Source organism: Patella vulgata, chromosome 3, assembly GCF_932274485.2.
Source record: "Patella vulgata chromosome 3, xgPatVulg1.2, whole genome shotgun sequence".
Taxonomy (NCBI): Eukaryota; Metazoa; Mollusca; class Gastropoda; family Patellidae; genus Patella; species Patella vulgata.
In genome coordinates, this window is record NC_065881.2 from 67,476,476 (window position 1) to 67,494,282 (window position 17,807).

At 32.4% G+C, this 17,807-nt stretch overlaps 1 protein-coding gene across 3 annotated transcripts in view; it reads left to right on the forward strand.

The window, feature by feature from the left end:
* The window catches only part of LOC126816831 (lysine-specific demethylase 3B), a 74,695-nt gene that overhangs the window by 48,879 nt on the left and 8,009 nt on the right, over positions 1 to 17,807 (forward strand). For all 3 annotated transcript variants that reach the window (XM_050543589.2, XM_050543590.2, XM_056099345.1), the window contains 5 exons: positions 4,181 to 4,310; positions 6,359 to 8,057; positions 14,578 to 14,812; positions 14,959 to 15,090; positions 15,764 to 17,656. In XM_050543589.2, coding sequence (XP_050399546.1) covers positions 4,181 to 4,310; positions 6,359 to 8,057; positions 14,578 to 14,812; positions 14,959 to 15,090; positions 15,764 to 17,656 — 4,089 coding nt within the window. The remainder of the gene's footprint in view (positions 1 to 4,180; positions 4,311 to 6,358; positions 8,058 to 14,577; positions 14,813 to 14,958; positions 15,091 to 15,763; positions 17,657 to 17,807) is intronic.

Here is a 17,807-nt window from a genome sequence, read left to right on the forward strand (position 1 = left end):
CGTAACTCTTTATGAAATAACAAGCAAAGTAGGTTATATCATCTGTGAACTCTTATTTTGTTATATACTGTACAAAAAATGTTTACGCATAATATTTCATATTATTTATAGATCCAGGATACACATTGCTCAACGCCTTAGCATACATTTTACTACTTTGAGAGGCTCCCCCATTGAAAAACCATGTGATTTGAAAAAAGAGGTAGTCTTACTATACCCCAGGCAGCTATTAACATGATAAAGGAGTGCTGTATGAGAGAAGAGTTGTAGAGATTAGCTCTTATACTGTTATGATGATGAATGAGGTTAGGTTATGGTTTGGTATGAAAGGTTGAAATTGATATAATACATAGAATCTAGTTGGACAGTTGAGACTATTTTCATTTAAGCGGTGTTGTGGGATTACGTGCTGCTGACTGACAAGAGAGCCAAAGCTTTGTTATTTCCTTTATATTTTAATAAGAGGAAATTAACTTACGAAAAGGTAACTAACTTATATGTGATGTAGTAATGTATTATTTACTATACTAGTAGAATAGTCGGCTTTAAACAAACATCTGGTTATTAATTAATGTGTCTAGTGAAGTGATGTCAATACTTAATTTAAACTGCCATATTGACTGCCATATTGACCTTGTTAAATGTCAGACAGTCTTTAATGATCAATAGAATAATCAGATGGACTTTCTTTTAGTACTAATAAAAAAATCAAGGCCTTCCAATTTATAATAATTAGTTAGAAAACTGTTAATTACTATAAATGACAATAATTGATTTTAATGACTAAAATTTGAAATATTTATTTGAATTATGGATAATCTGTGATTCTTTAAACATCAATATTTTGTTGAGTTTATTTTAGAATGTTAGATTTTGGCATCATATTTATTTTTCCATTTATGAAAACATCAACTTTCTAAAAATCATATTAACTTGAATATATTTAAATTATTTGTGGGTGGCCTGTAATACATATAAACTGGATAAGTGATCTAAGTTAAAGAGATCACCTAGCTCATCAATCATATGAGATCATCATGCATTGCATCCTCTTCTTAAAAAATGCCATCTGACAAATCTAATTGAAATTCATTGTAATTTTAAATGGATATCAATATAATTTGTTCCTTCGTAAATGAGATCACAAAGCTATTATGATAATGATAAATTATGGGGTTGCCGTATTTAAAGGCCCTATCTTTTAAGTCTTCATTGTAAAATAAACTAGATATTTATTGAGAAATTTTATTGTAAAGCCTACATCATGGCTACATGTACTGGACCTTGTGAAATAGTATGTGATAAATTCTAATGTTTTGTCTAGAATAACACACATGGTGTACAGGCCATTTCAGCTTATATAATTATCAGAGGATGTTATCAGCTGTCTATATTCCACACCTCTGATCATTTGTTATCATTCACCTTTTGAACAAGTCTATTTGTCATGTGGACCCCATTGACCAGACACACACACACATACAGAAATGTATGAGAACATAATACACATTAATCAGACATTGAGATCTGGTGAATCTTGTCATTCTCAATAGCAACCTTTTATCTGTGTAATGATAAAATATGTGGTGGATGACCTTTCTGTTATTCTCAGCCATACCCTTCTCTAATGGCCTTGCTTCTCTACTTGTAGAGGAAGGAAAGTAAATGAGATCTCATCTTTGTTATTTTATCCTGATCAATAATCTGTCTGAGAGATGAAAAATGAAAACAGCTTAATAACACTTAAATGGCTTTTCTGCATGATACATGTTTAGATAATATTCTTTTCTCTCATTGTAATGTAATATGTTAGAGACCAGATAACAGAGTCAGTCAACTTTGTGGTCTAAATATATTTCAGGCCTATAGGGTAGGATTTACTGTTTACAGTAATGTAATATTATTTATCAAAATATGTCATCTTACTTCATGGTGGTACAATCTAGTTAATGATAGTATGTTGTGTAATTTGCTAAGAAAAAGCCCAAGGCTGCACCTTACAACAGGGCAATAGAACTATAATTTAACACTGACATTACCCACAATCAAAGGTTAGAATTCACCTTAAACAATTATTTAAAGTCTATTAAACAACAGACAGTATAAGGTATTTCTAGATACCAATTTGAAAAGTTATTCTCTTCTGTTACACATGTAATCAGATTTCTTGACATAGTGTTGATTACATGATTTTACTAACTTTGACAGTAGGCATAAGAAAAAGATGTAGGAGTGCAGAATAGTCAATAAAACTATGTAAATAATGTTAGTTTCCTTAGTGGTGATTGAATTAAAAAGACCCAGAACAGCCACCAGACCTACTATCATTTATATCTCATTCTCACTGATTACACCCTGACAACTGTTTAGAATAACTTAACACAATTGTTACAGACCCCTCTAGTCACAATTCACCTTGCTCTTTCCAGTAAATGAATAATTGGACAAGTAACCTTTATTTGAATAACAGATGAAGAAAAAATAAATTACTAGTAAATTGTTTTTCCGTGTGTGTATGTATGTATGTATGTGAGTGTGTGTGCGTAAGCCATTTATTAGTTGTATGTACTACATTAGGTATTTTTTGTGTTGAAAGGTTAAAGGTGGATTGACATCTCTCTGTAATATTATATAGTAAAAGGTTATTAAATAATGAAGGCAAAGTGAGTGAGCTAGACTGGATTGTAGTAGGAAAACAATTGACATTGTGCAGCTAGCCAGTTTGATTAGTGGCCTAATAGCACCTAGCTCTGATGTATTTTGGCTAAAGGCCAACCCACTGACAAGTTTGTATAAGCTTTCAAAGATCCATTTGCCAGTGTTTGACATTCCTACAGAGCTGGCCCGCCAAACACAGTGAAGGTCACTTGTTGTTGCCAGCGTGGTGTTGTATGAAGGCTATACATGCAGTTAGTGTTAGATATAGGAAACTGGCGGGTTGTTATTGTCTACAGAATAACAATCATTATTCTATAGTGCTATATCATATACTAGTGAATATCTTATATTACAAACATTTTACATGGATATATGAAACAAAATATTTTATTTAGGTAAGATATATGTTGGTATTAATATACCACCCATGTTCGTGTTGTGTGTTGGTGGTGATTGCCAAGTGATAAAAGTATTTATTAATAAAGAATGAAGACCGTGATATGTGGATTTATAATCACTTACATTATGTTTATAGCACAGTTTAAACACAGTGTCCTACATATTATATTATTAGATTTAATCTGTGAGTATTAAGTGAAGAGAGGAGAAACTACTGATATGTTTAAAGTAATTCAAAAAGATATATGTATTATCCTAAGATAATGATGTGATACCAATCATTTGTACATGTACATATACATATTTTTAAAATATATGATGTGACAGATATTAATTGTTGATTTCTTGGGGGTGTGGGCGTTACAGTAGAGAAAAAGTTGCTATAGCCAATTAATATCTATATCACATTAATCTTCATGTCATTGCCTTTCTAAAATTCCATATATTTAATTTTCTTGAAATGGTTTAAAGATATACATGTACCATTTATAAAGGGATATGAAATGGTCTTCAAAGTAGAACATGATAATAAGGTTTAAAAGATTATATGTTTTAACAATTACTATAACATGTTTTCTAGATGTTAATTAAATATAGTATCATATCATTATAAAGTGGGTCTAAATCTACAGTATAGCTTGGTATCATCTCTAATTAGTTCACTTGACAGTCTAGCATGATTCATCTTTTAAAGTTAAACATCAGACCCATAGCTTACTCAAATATTTGTTACTTAATGTTTATTTTGATAATGTTGTCAGGTTAATTGGTTGCCATAGTTGAGTTTTAAATAAATATGAATAAGATAACAAAAGACAGCATTTATCCCCTTTGCCCTGTCATTCATCAGTATTTATCTACAGAGGGAATTATTTATAATAGAAATGGGTTAGATTAAGTTAATGTTCCTGTGATTAACAGGTTTTACAAGTGAAAGTCTGGAGTAGAGAATAAAAACTTTTAACAATTTGTTGTATTTTAGACAGTTGAGAAAGTCTGGAGTAGAGTATTTTAGACAGTTGAGAAAGTTATGTCTGTCTAGAAGTTTGGACTGGTACTGTAAATCTGAACAAGAGTCTCTCATTTAATGTAATTATCATGTCTGTGTCATTTTTTGTTGCAGGCTCATCTAGCCAGACGGCCCAACCAAGTTCTCACACCACAGCAAATACAAACTATCAGACCAAATCGTAGTGCCAAAACTCGTCAGAGAAACCCATCAGGAGGTTCAACACCAGAACCAGAGAAAATAGGTAAGATAATTTTTTTGTTATTTCTAAATATCTACAAGTATTTTAGTATTTCTTTGATAAAGGGTATTGATGCTGATTAAACGATCTCTGATTTCTACCTAAGTCTGTTTTGTGCTGCTGTTAGCAGGATTCTTAAATATCTATTTCTTAATGAATAACATATGTACTAATAAACGCTAATAAACCGATCAGGTAATAGATGTTTTACTTGTATTAGTTGTGATTAACAGACTTCTAAATAAAATAATACCAGTTGAAACTTAAAGATTTTTTTTTATGGATTATTCAAAGGATGCATGTACCCATAAAACAAATATCAGTATATTATTGCTATTTCAAACATTACAGACAATCCGACCACAGTATTTTATTTATCATGATGAGCATGGTAATTAGGCCACTAATTCTCTGACATTTTGACTTTTGATATTTAAAAAAATAACTAGGAAAGAATACCAGGTCATGATTTATACTAATATTAATTGATTATATTATGATAAGAGTTGTTATTTCATATGTAGATAATATAGTAGAAGGATAGATTAACATTTAATAGGATCTGATGGTGTATAGGGTTTATGTGTATTTAGGTAGGCGTATATACAAATATAATGATCATGAATTAAAGAGACGTAAATAACATGGTTACACATCAGTAGAATAATACAATCGCAAAATGTACTCAGAATGTGAATGTAATTTTTTCAATAACAATTATAATATGTCCATTTATATAGCGCCAAATCCACAAAACGTGCTCATAGAATATAAAACTCATAGGTTTGTATTGATTTTGCTTGTAAATAAGAGCGATTTAAATTAGGGATCAACAGACATTGAATTGCTTTTTATAGTTGAAAATCGCTTAATTTATGTAGTCCTAGTGTTAACTAATACTAAAGATGTATAGAATAAAATAGAGAACAAACTCATTGTTCTTTAGACTCTAGGCTAAATCTTTATTTGTAAATCTAAAAGGATTGTCAACAGTGTTCTGCTATTTCGTTTCATAAGTTCGGTCATGCTTGCAACTATAAATATCTTTATTATTCTCAAAATTCTCTCATTGGCTTATTGGCACAGGTCATGGAGCAGGTGTTTCTAGCTGAAGGCATGCCTCTGTATCATGTCTACATTTTCTAGGTTGAAATAATACCATTCATCCTATTATGTGGCTACTCAGAATTTATGTGTTACACTTGTCTAAGTTATAATCTTTCTCCACGCAAATTACATGTAAATATAAGCTTACAATATTAAGAACTATGCATTAAAGTAATCATCAATTAATCATATAGAGAGGCGTCATCAGTATTGCTGAAGAGAAGATATTATATCTCATTTATAATATCTCTCTCTCTCTCTCTCTCTCTCTCTCTCTTTCTCTCTCTGTTTTATGATTTATTTGTATGTCCTTTTCTGTACTCAGGACAAATCTATTCCTGTACTGCATTCATCCATATTAGTCATAACAAAACATGTACTACACCATTACTGTTAAACTTTTCCTGATAGAAAAACCTGTATAAGGTAGTACATGTATGTTGTGTATTAAGTCCAGTGGTTAAATGTATAAAAACTAAGCATATTATTATAATTATGTAGTGATAGCTATACAGGTTTATCGTGGAGTAAAAAAAAAAAAACTAGTCTGGCTGTCAGCTGTTATATGTATCAGTTGTTACTACATATCACTTGTACGTGCCTGCCTATCCATCTATCATATAGATGCAAATATCTAACACTTGGGCACTTTTCATTTTTTGGAACAATTCCAAAATAAATGTGTAAATATATGAGTATTTTGGCTTTAGGAACTAAACCTTGGGTAAATTTATTCTGCATTTTAAACTGCCAAATTAGTTTTTTTTTTATGAATGTCTGGAGTTTCATAAGACAATATGATATTATATAAGATGCAACTCCGGGAAAATTTAAAGTTTAAAAGTTTTGACATTTTAACTGCTATTTGAGTGTGGTTTATTTCCTGATCATATTTTATTCTTTTCCATCTGAACTAAGAAAGAATTTATGTTATTTATTTTCAGTGCAAGAAAAAACAAGTAGAAAACAACCACAGGTGCAGCGTGAACGGAAAAGGCGCTCCGATATCAATGAAACCAAACAGCTAACGTCTCCCAGCAAAAAGGCCAAAAGTGAAACTGCAAAAGAACAAGTGACTCCAACGCGTAATGATACAAACACTAAGGAATTAAAAGTACAAGTTGAAGATATCGGTTTATATAAAAACAATGCAGCAAGTAGTGTAAAAGAAAAAACTAAAACTAGGCGTAATCAAAGTGGTGCTAGAACTAATAATATTAATAATAATAATACTAATAATAATTTGAGTAGTGGAAATAGTAAAAACTCTAGTAACATATTAAAAGAAAGTAAATCAGAACCAACTGTAAAGGTGAAGGTTAGTGCTAAAAGTAAGAGTTCTGAGAACAGGAAGTGTAAAAGTGATAAGGTAAAATCAGGGGAGAGTTCCAGTGATGTCTGTAAGTCATTAACTGATACCGATAAGAACTTAACTCAAATACAGCCAGAAGATGACTCAAAGAAAGAAAAAGAGTCAAAAGAGTCTAAAAGTAGTTCCAAAGTAACAAGTATTTTGAAAACGTCCAAGGATAGTGATAATTCAAGTGAGATTGAAGATAATATGCACTACAAAAAGCAGCTACTGTTAAATAGTGGTTCTAATAACAATTCTAGTGACAGTCATACTGGACCATTAACAGCTAATATAGATGTTAATTTATCTGTTATTGATCAGGTGACTAAATTAGCTAAAGCTGAAAAACTTTCTTTAAATGGTGAGGACAAAAGTGAATCAGAAACTGTCACCATATCACAAAATGCATCTTCTATTATTTCACAGGAAAAAAGTGACAAAGAGGACATGAAAACTCAGGAAATTAATGTGGAAAGGCCTCGTGAAACTAATGTAGGATTTCAGGCTTATATTTCGCGGAGTAATCCTCCAACTCCAGCAATGGATGAGCGATCAGACTCTCGTGCCAGTGACGAACGCTCAACATCTAGTGGTCACCACGAAAAGAGACCCAGTTCTCAGTTTGATGATCTCAAAACTGCCAAGAGTAGTCCAGCATCAAGTCCATTAGTTATTGATAGACATGATCCTGTTTTACCGTATCGAGACCCAGAATTGATGAAACAAAATCCTGTCCATTTTTTAGGTGGTGTTCATAATATACCCAATCATTCAAAATCATTATATCCTACTGTTCACACACCAATACCAGCTTCTCCAGCCGCTCTTCCTACATCTACATCATTTTCATCACATCCAATATCTCGACAAATGCTGACTTCTTTACCTAATCATTACCCAATACCCCCTTCAATGGGGGGTATATCACGTCCATTGACCTTACCTCCCAGCTTCAGTCCGTTAGATGCTACATTAGCAGCACATGCACAACAACAGCAGCAACTGCATGTCATGCAGTTACAAAATGCACATCTCATGCATTTACAGTATCCATTATCAGGGCATAGACTACATCAATTAGAAGTTTTATGGCAGCAGAAATTCTCCTCAATACCTGTACCTCCATCTTGGTTGTTAGTGAAACATCAAGATGAACTATTGGCAGACGTTACCACCCTTCATCATCGGGAACGGGAAATGGAGAGAGAACGAATGGAACGAGAACGAGATCGTTTAGAGATGGAACGTTTGGATCGAGAATGTGTGGAAAGAGAAAGAAGAAAAGAAAGGTTTGTATAGTATATACAATTCGATATTTAAAGTTACTTTCCCACAAAAGTATTTATCGGGTGGTTATTTCCAATAAAAGTATGGCAATTTTGGTATATATGGCAAGTAGAAATATCCAATCTTACTTGTAAACTACTGGATTCCCTGATAAACACCTATGGAGCAAATACAAGACAAAAATGTAAGGGTATCCCTAACCGGTAACTCGACGATTACGGATGTCTACTCCGGATGTCTACTCGAGTAACATCAAAGGTTGCATGCGAAGATTTACTGACCTCTCAGAGTTAGTGAGCGTTTGATGGTGAGCTTAAACGTACAACAGTGTCTAAGATAAAAAAAACATGGAAAAAGACATAGGCAGTGGATAATCTGAGAATTTAATTAGGCTTGGATATTTATGATAAATGGACAGCGATTAAAGACAACATCGTCTTGTATTTGCTATGAATTCTCATCCAGCTTTGCACCCATTGCTAGGTACCGCGTCAGCCAAGTCAAGTAACACAAACATGGATTTTTTATAGCAGGGGTATTTCCTGGCGATTACAATGTTTTGAGAAGGATTTGAAGCAAAATTTTGATAGATTAATTAGTTTGAATATGATTTTAGTCCAAATATATCATCAATTCACCCAGTTTGTACATGGGAAGGTATATTTAATAAAACCTTTACATGGAAGTCTTAGCGCTACCCGGTGAAAGTACAGCACTTGACTACACTAAATTTATTATTATAAAATACATAAGTACATTATAACTGTCAGCTCTACCACACAATATACCATTGTTCCTATTACCACCACTAAACTTTCAACTGGATTATATTTACATAACAGTGTAAAATATTTCAGCATAATATAGAAATGATCCCCTGATGGCCTCAACTATTTATATTAAATAAAATGTGAATAGTTCTGTTAGAGTAGGTCAAAGTTAATTTATATCATATTCTAGTAGTATTATACAACTTAGTCATGCATTTTAATATCGGATATTAGCATGTTCAAAATCTAGCTTGATGTAAGCTATAAAAATGACAACAATACACCTTTTTAAAATAATAATAGTAAAAAAAACATGGCGCACATTTATACATTAATAGCTGACGTGAAAGCTTTGATTTTTTCAGAAAAAGAAAATTGTGCTATAAATGTCAACATATTTAACAAATGTGTGTTATACACAGCCATTAAAGAAACTCAAACATAACTCACTGATATGACTCACTGTTGTAAACACATTGTTAAATTAGTCGTCTGCTAACAATTGATTACTTCAGCATTCATCCATCTATTCTTTAAATTGCATAACCTAGTTCTCTTTATTTGTATTTACTTCTTTTGTAAGTGTTGATTATTTGAGGGTAAAATGTTGAAGTTGAAAATTGTTCAAACTCGTTAAGTATTTTCCACTTAATTTGTCATCTGTTCCTGGTAAGCTTCCATTTCCAGGCAGCTTGCAATTTGCCTTTATATATATGTCAGTATAGAGTGTTAACTATGTAAACTATTGCTGTAGTATTTTTCTGTGTTACTGAAACAGTATTTATTAAGTAAATTATATGGTTATCAGTTGATATATATTTCTTATATTGGTATTGAGACACTCAGTCTAATCCATAATTTTAAAAATGTCTGAACACAAACATCTTTTTTTGAGAAATTGATATAAATAATGATGATGTAAAATTAGAATAAAATACTGAAGTGTAGAGTATAATGTATATGACAGTAGTATATATTATAAGTAAATGATGTATGATGACAATGGATCTAAATATAAATACTGAAGATAAAATCAAATATACATGTACATGTAGCTGGGAGAAAAACAACCACATTAACCTCACCACGTCATATAAATCTGTCAAACAGAGGAAATTACCACATTTACTTACATGACCGCAGGCTAATATCTACATGACAAGCTCCTACACACACAGAGTACCTACATGTCGTATAAATAGATATTACTTGTACTACTGTATACATGTATATATGCTAAACATTTAAAATAAAACTTTACAGTTGTTTTTTTCTTTTATGCAAGTTTACTTTTAATTTGAGTTTAATTCTAAGAATCTTGGCTAGCTTGTTGAAAATAGAATTTCCAATTATATGTTTTCAAATCTTGATTTAGTACATTTACACTAACAGGGAATCAGATTTAAAACAATTGTGATTCAATAAGGGTATTTAAATTCAATTTTATTGAAAGAAATCAGTGTATATAATATATAAATAAACATAGATATGCTGACTTGTAGATTTATTTACATACCATAGTTGTGTCTATTTATTAAATTATATTGTTAAATACCCAGTAAAGATAACATAAAATATATGTCAAGCAAGCAGATCAAATTAGCATATTAAATATTCCTTTTAGTGGTCTCTTGTGGTTAGATGAATAATTGAGGTCAGATGAAAATGTAGGAAAATCTGTTATCTAAGCACCAGTTGAGTATTTGACAAAGAGCCAGGCACACGTGTAGAATATTAATATTCAATGAGAGTGGTATCAAACTACAGTAAGCTATATACATGATGATAGTATAAATCTAGTGAACTTAATTTTAACCTAGTTGAGCTGATGTGAGTTAAATCAGTTAACAGAACTTTGCACCCTAACTTGATTACTTTGTGTTGAATAGAATTTTAGCTATGGAGGATTTCTGATAAATTTAACAGCTTTGTATGGGCTACACATGTGAGCTGGCTTGGCCCTAATGTAGTCTGGCGGCCATATTGATTTTTATCTTGGCAAGCAGCTGAAGTGGTAGGTTTATTCAGTCTTTGTTAACAGTTGAAATCTCAGCTTTATGTCTCTAATCTTTTAAACATTTTGATTTGGAAAATGTTGCCTTGTTGTGCAAGCATTTGATGTTAGTTTTAGTTAAAATATGAGTAAATATTTGTGTTTGAGGTGTAATACAAAAGATAGAAAGCTGTGGTTATCAAACGACCTTGACAGAGCTGAAGACTGGATGTGTGATGTGTTGTTGCAGTGAGTGGATAACCTAGTTTACAAGACAGAAAAAGCATTCAGGTTTTAATGGCTAGAAGTTTCTACAGTCAAGAAAAGTTGTGCTTATGAAATAAGAATATTAGTTAGTATATTGTGAAGTTGTTATTTCAAGAGATAATTTAGACAGGTGGGTTTGTTAGTTAGTAACATAATGAAGAGAGTTTTATCTAATGGTGGATATTGATTTATGTTGAGCTAGGACAGTTTTACTTGCTAGACAACAAGAGGTCAAACACATCAATGTACCCACAAATATGGTACACGGTTACTGTCAAATGAGCTTAAAAAATCTTTCTTTTTTTGTTTTTTTGCAAATGTATTTTGTTTATATATTACATATAAAGTGTAGGTTACATTTGACTTTTGTTGGTACATTAAATTTATATTATTAAGATGAATTGGCTGGTTAACTACGGTAATGACATGTACATGAATTATGCATAGAATTTATTCTCCCATACAATTGAACAATTTAAAGCTATTTACTTCCATATGAGAGAGTTACATGTTTTTGTGTCTGTTGGGTATCATAGAAGATAAATCTAAAAAAATATTTGATAAATATCTATAGTTCTCCTGTTGACTACATAGATTGAAATTTAAAGAAGATCGATACACATTCATATGCATTTATCTAAAGCCACTAACAATTAGTTTAAATTTCTAAGAGTAAATTTGTCACTTGGGTGTTAAACTTTTGGTATTATTGGTGTAAATATTGTACATAGAACAAAAAGAGAGAGTTGAGGGCTATCAAAATAGTTGGATGTTGTAATATTACATCATTATATTACATTATATTATGCAATGTAGACAGTCATGTTTATTTCATTTGATTGAAAGATGTGTCCCTGAAAGCTGCGTAGATCTTCTTTGTACCTTTACTGCATTCATGCACAAAGAACATGATACATTTATAAATTATACAAATTAAGGTCAGGGTAAATGTATTTATTATAAGCTAGACACCAGGCTATCCAATGGGCTCTTTCTCAGTATGAGATTTATATTAAAGGTGAAAGGTCAACATGAGTAATATTTACATTAAGAAGGCAGAGTATTGATAGTTTATGAAGGTTACTTTAACCTCGCACTATATTACACATTACTGATAATATTGTTGATATTTAACCCAACCTTATCTTTAAACATGCTGTGATTTAAGGTAGTATAAATAATGAATCCCTGGGCTTGTGATAAAGTATTGTTAAATCACCTGCATGCCAGTGTTACCAGGTGAAATGGTATGTCACGTCTGCACATTGTCAAGATTTTGTTCAGCGCTTTGTTATAATGCATTTGGTTCTGTATTAAATGCATTTTAATGCATTTCAAAATACTTTCATTTCAAAATAGTGTCTTAAGCGATAAATATTTTGCATTTGAAATTGTAAGTGCATAAAGGGCATTTACATTCATACCATTAGGCTGAATGATAATGGATAAGATTTGCCTTTTAAAATTTATTCAAAAATGTTCTGATATGAAATTTGACTAAAGTTGCCTACACCGAGGTTGTAAGTTATTTGATTGATTAGGTTATATTGTGAGTACAAGTACTGTATAGTAATTGCTAAAGTATTGATTATATTATTAGCTGTCTAAAGCTGTGACCTACGTCCATATTAAATATAGTAAATAGCTGTGAATAATTAAACCACATAGCGTTATTGATCACCCATGTTAGAGTCATTATTCATTCTCACTTAGATAAAAAAAACTGATAATACAAAGTCATTTCTTGAAGGTACACTCAATAATAATGGCATTCATGGTTATTGCGACATATTCACAACCTACATACATACAGAAAGCCTAAAGTTACTGTAATTCTAAAAATATATTATTACTGTGGAGGGTTTGAGATAGAATTAGTTATGTATTGTTCCGAAAGAGTTGACTGATTTAGTTGGCTTTAAATAACTTGCTTATTAGCACGCTATATTTAGTTTAAAGGTTTTTCTGATGTAATGATAGTCCAGAATTGTCCATGTGTGGTTTCTATTTTAGGCTATATGTTTTTGGTGTAACATATTTTAAATCCATATATGGTATTGAATTGTTTTTGCTCAGGCTGCACTTTTACCTATCTGAATTGATGGAGAGTAATTGATTTTTAAGTGAAATATAGCTATTCATGTTACTATGTGATAGAATTTATATTAGGTCGGGTATGTTACAGTTCAGTAGTTTAGAAGAAATACAAGCCTACTGTGAGGTGTAACTTATAGTTTGATATTAAACTCGGTTTAGCTTGACTAACTTTACTCTATACAAGTGTGTAGCTGTGGCCCAAAGCACTGTTAAGTAGCTGAACTGTTTATATAGCTGGTGAATTGAGGTCAACGTGTTGTGTTGAGAAATGGTGGTAGTGTATTTCTTATCATGGCCAACACAAGAGACTGGGTGATATAAATGATTTTATTTGATAGTGGTAGATATTTGGGATTTTACCTGACATTAGATTATATAGAAGAGTGATTTAGTAGTCTGGCAAGCTCTTTGTACGTAATAGGAATACACATAAAGGCTTTGAAGGTAAAAATGAAAGATCTCTTTGTTGTATACTTAAATTCTGTGAGGTCTAATTTCAGAATGGGGACATGCAAACACAACATTATGTCTTTCATTTATATTTGCCGCTCTTTTGATGTTATTTTACAATTTGTTTAGAATTCAAAGAAGATTTTATTGAAAATGAATCTATAGTACTTACTTTGTACATGTAGCCCACTTCTCCCCTATATCCATACATGTACTTCAAATATGTTTGAGTATTTTTGACCCACAATATATTATTATAAAATATGTATGTAATATTTTAAATATTAATAGATATTTCCATCATCATTTTTTATACGCCCACATTGCTTGTAGGCTAAAGTTGATATCTGATTGACTTGAAATCTATACACAGTTTTTAAGATCATGGGACGAAGAAACCTGTTGATTTTCAACGATTTCTGATAATTACTGCCAGAATTATGGCCCTTGATCACTCTAAAAAATAATCTTTGTGGACGCTCTGGAGGCTAAAGTTAATATCCGATTGACTTTATATTTAATACAGTGTTTAAGGTCATGAGATGAAGAATCAAGAAGCCTATCAAATTTCAACGATTTGCAATGATTATGGCAATTGTTATTAAATGTTTTGTATGCTAAATGTTAGAATAGGGCAGAACTAGAAGCCAAATGGTTGTTACTCATAATCAGATTTTAGTCTGTTGTACATGTTTTCATTTCTGACAAAAGAAAAAAAAATGTGTGACGACCCTTGTTGACTCCCCGGACGACTTAGCTGTTGTGGGCATATGTTTTGTTGCCTGGCAACCTATCTTTTATTTTATCATCTGATTGAATAAAACTAATCAGTCATAAATAAAATATGAGATGTCACAATGTGTTACAGTTGCATAACTCCTTTATGTGATAGAAATATTTTATGACTTTATCATATAACTTATTATTTATTGATTATTGTTATAGAGAGAGACAAGAGAAAGAAAGACAAGATAAAGAACGAGAACGATTAGAGAAAGAGAAACAAGACCAAGAGAGGTTAGAAAAAGAAAGGATAGAGAGGAATCGTCAGGAGCAGAATAGAATAAGAAGAGAAAGAGAACAGAAATCTGATCGAGGGCGTATATTACGTGAAACGGTAGATTCAGTCGCTGCAGTTGATCATCATTTCACAGAATCTTTAAGACTGGCGAGCCAAAGGGTAGGTTATTAATCTCAGTTTACTGTATATGATCATGTATTGTATTTAATTTTGAATGATTATATTTTGTCTTAAGCTTTTCCCTGTTTAAAATTTTTTGCAAATTTCCATTTTAACTCAAAATGTGTATTATTTTTTTTTTTCAGGGTTTAGGTGGCCAATGGCCTACACCATCCATCACACTTGGAACAGGCAAGATACCAAAATCTGAAATTCCACCACATCACAGTATGATGGGAACAGATAAACTATTAGATGATAAAGAAAGGGTTAAAAGGGTAAGTCAATTTTGCATTGAAAATTTTATTTATTTTCTTTTTAGCAAAAAAACCCTGTTTCCTTGAAGTCAAATATCAGCAAAAATATACTTGTATAGTTATAACAAGCTGGGATATTTCAGGGTTGATATTTATTTACAGATATAGTGTGTACCTAAATGGTTTATTTATAGCAATATCTTAAGTGCAGAAAGTATAATAGCTATATTATCATGTTATTATTTCCTCCTGTTTTAGTTAATGATCCTTTGACTTGTTTTTGTGGTGGACGTGATAATTGACAGCTATTTAATTTCATTCTTCTGCCTGTAGTCATGACTCATTTTAATGTAACCAGTCAGATATAACAAATACAATTATACTAGAATTGTGTACTTCCTTTCACAGTATTCTTGTACTTGATTGACTTTCTGTCTGGCAATTGAGCTTAGCAATATCTGTAAATAGCAGATGGCGTAAGGTAGTCTTGTCGTTTCATCAGATTTCATCTAGGATGAATTTATCAATGAGTCAGTATCATTATTACTCATATACAGGAGACCACATCATTCACTGCATAGTTTTGGTTTCAACAACAATCGAGTGTGTAAGATTGTATATGAGTCATGTATTGTAATAGAAAATTAATTTATTACAAATTGATTACATAAGTGAAATTTTCTATGTATTGCAGGAAATTGAGCGAGAAAGGTATCAAGATAGTGCACTCCGACAAAGTGAAGAGAAGTATTTAGGTAACATACCAGAAGCACATAAGAAGAATGATATAAAGAATGATGTTAAATTAGAAAGTAAACCATTGCTGTATAATTACATGTATCCTTACGGAGACACCCGGTACCCCACTTCTACATCGTCTCATGGTGTAAAACAAGAACAACCCATCTTCAGTCTATACGGTTATCCTGCTAATCCATCTGTAATTACAAAAGATCAGTTACATATTTATGGATTAGGAAGAGATGAAGGCATAAAGGATGAAAAGCCAGATCTAAAACTAGGTCAACCTAGTCCAGCTCACAGCAACCCCAGATCATTATCACCCAGAAGTAAAGAAAGTCTTCTACATATGAATAAAGATGCTAAACACCCTGGTTCTGTTATTGTTGATAACCGAAGTAGTAAGAGTAACAGTCCTAGCAGTCAGTATGGGGGTTCATTACCAGTTTCATCCTCATCGCCACGTCCACAACCTCGACCCGCTCATACACCAGAACAGAGAGATCAGACCTCTGTAAGTCCTGCATCTGGTATTCCTCATCATTTACTTTCACATAATCTGATGTCGTCTGCTTCCAGCATGATTGGTCAGTCTCATTCTACAGCCTTCAGAGTACTGGACAATAAATCATCCAGCAGATCACAAAGTCCATTTAAAGCTACTAGTCAACAGTCACATCATCCAGCAGCCATGGCTCAACCCATTGATTACTGTAAAAGTAGTAACAAATCGAAACCTATCACTTCGGCTGGATCATCTCCTACTAACCCAGGAGGAAATCCTCCTGTCAGTTCACCATACCACCCATCTATAGCTCAACCACCAGTTTCATTACCACCCACATCACTGGCGTACAGCTATAGTTTAATACAGCAAGGTCTTGTCCCTAATCCTATGTACAGCCACGGACCAGGTTCTGCTGCTCAGAAAGGTACCAGTCATCAACCAGTTACAGCATCGTCACCAACACATTGTTATCCTAGCAGTTCACCATCAAATAACAACACAACTAACATACCATCAGCTCCACCTGGTGCTAAACGGAAAATAACTAAGGATAATGGGGTCAGGAAGCGACAAAAAGCTCAAAACGAGATGCCTAATATGTCATCTCCCTTGTCAATACCTGTCACCACACCACAAATCCTTACCAACCTCAACCCCTATACCACCACTACTAGCAATACACCATCTCGCACAAGTGTCATGTGTTCAGTTGCAGGAACCCAGCCTTCAACTGATAGCACGTCATCAGTGTTATCATCACCATACAATACGGCTAGTTATATGGACAGTTTCAAATCATTTGTAGAAAATACAGTTCAAAGTGCATATCTCGAGGAGGAGAAAAAACCTCCAGAAAAAGTTGTTGAAGTCGCTCCAAAACCTACTATTGTGAACGAAGACTCTTCTTCTTCGACAGTAACTAATGCAAGTAATTTAAGCAACAATATTGCATCTATAATGGATACTATTAACCGTGTAGCTAACGGCCATGCTGATACCGATAGTGACACATTAAGTGCTCCAAGTCCTCCGCCTAAATCGGATTCCAGTCCGTTGTCCTTATCATCTAGTAATCATCGTAATATGAAGAAAGCCTGGTTACAGCGTCATTCAGATGCATCTAAGGAAGTAAAAGATGGTATAGTTGTCAATAATATGTCTGATTCTGCAATTGATAAAGCGTCAAGTGTTGAGGCAGAGGAGACTAATAGTGTTGATGAAGATAAACCAATATGTGATAATACCAGTACACAGAGTGTAACACTACCTAATGGTAATATAAATAGTCAGAATCATATTGATGAATCTACCTCATCGGCTTCAGAAACAGAGTCTCAGGTAAGCTTAAAATCTGGAAATATTGTTTTTTGAAATTAGTAATCAAGCCTCAAAGTAATATACATTAAATGGATGCAGGATATCGTTGAATTTGTTATGTGTAATTCTGTGTTATGTAGGTCTGTAATTCATTCATTTCTAGCATTGCATT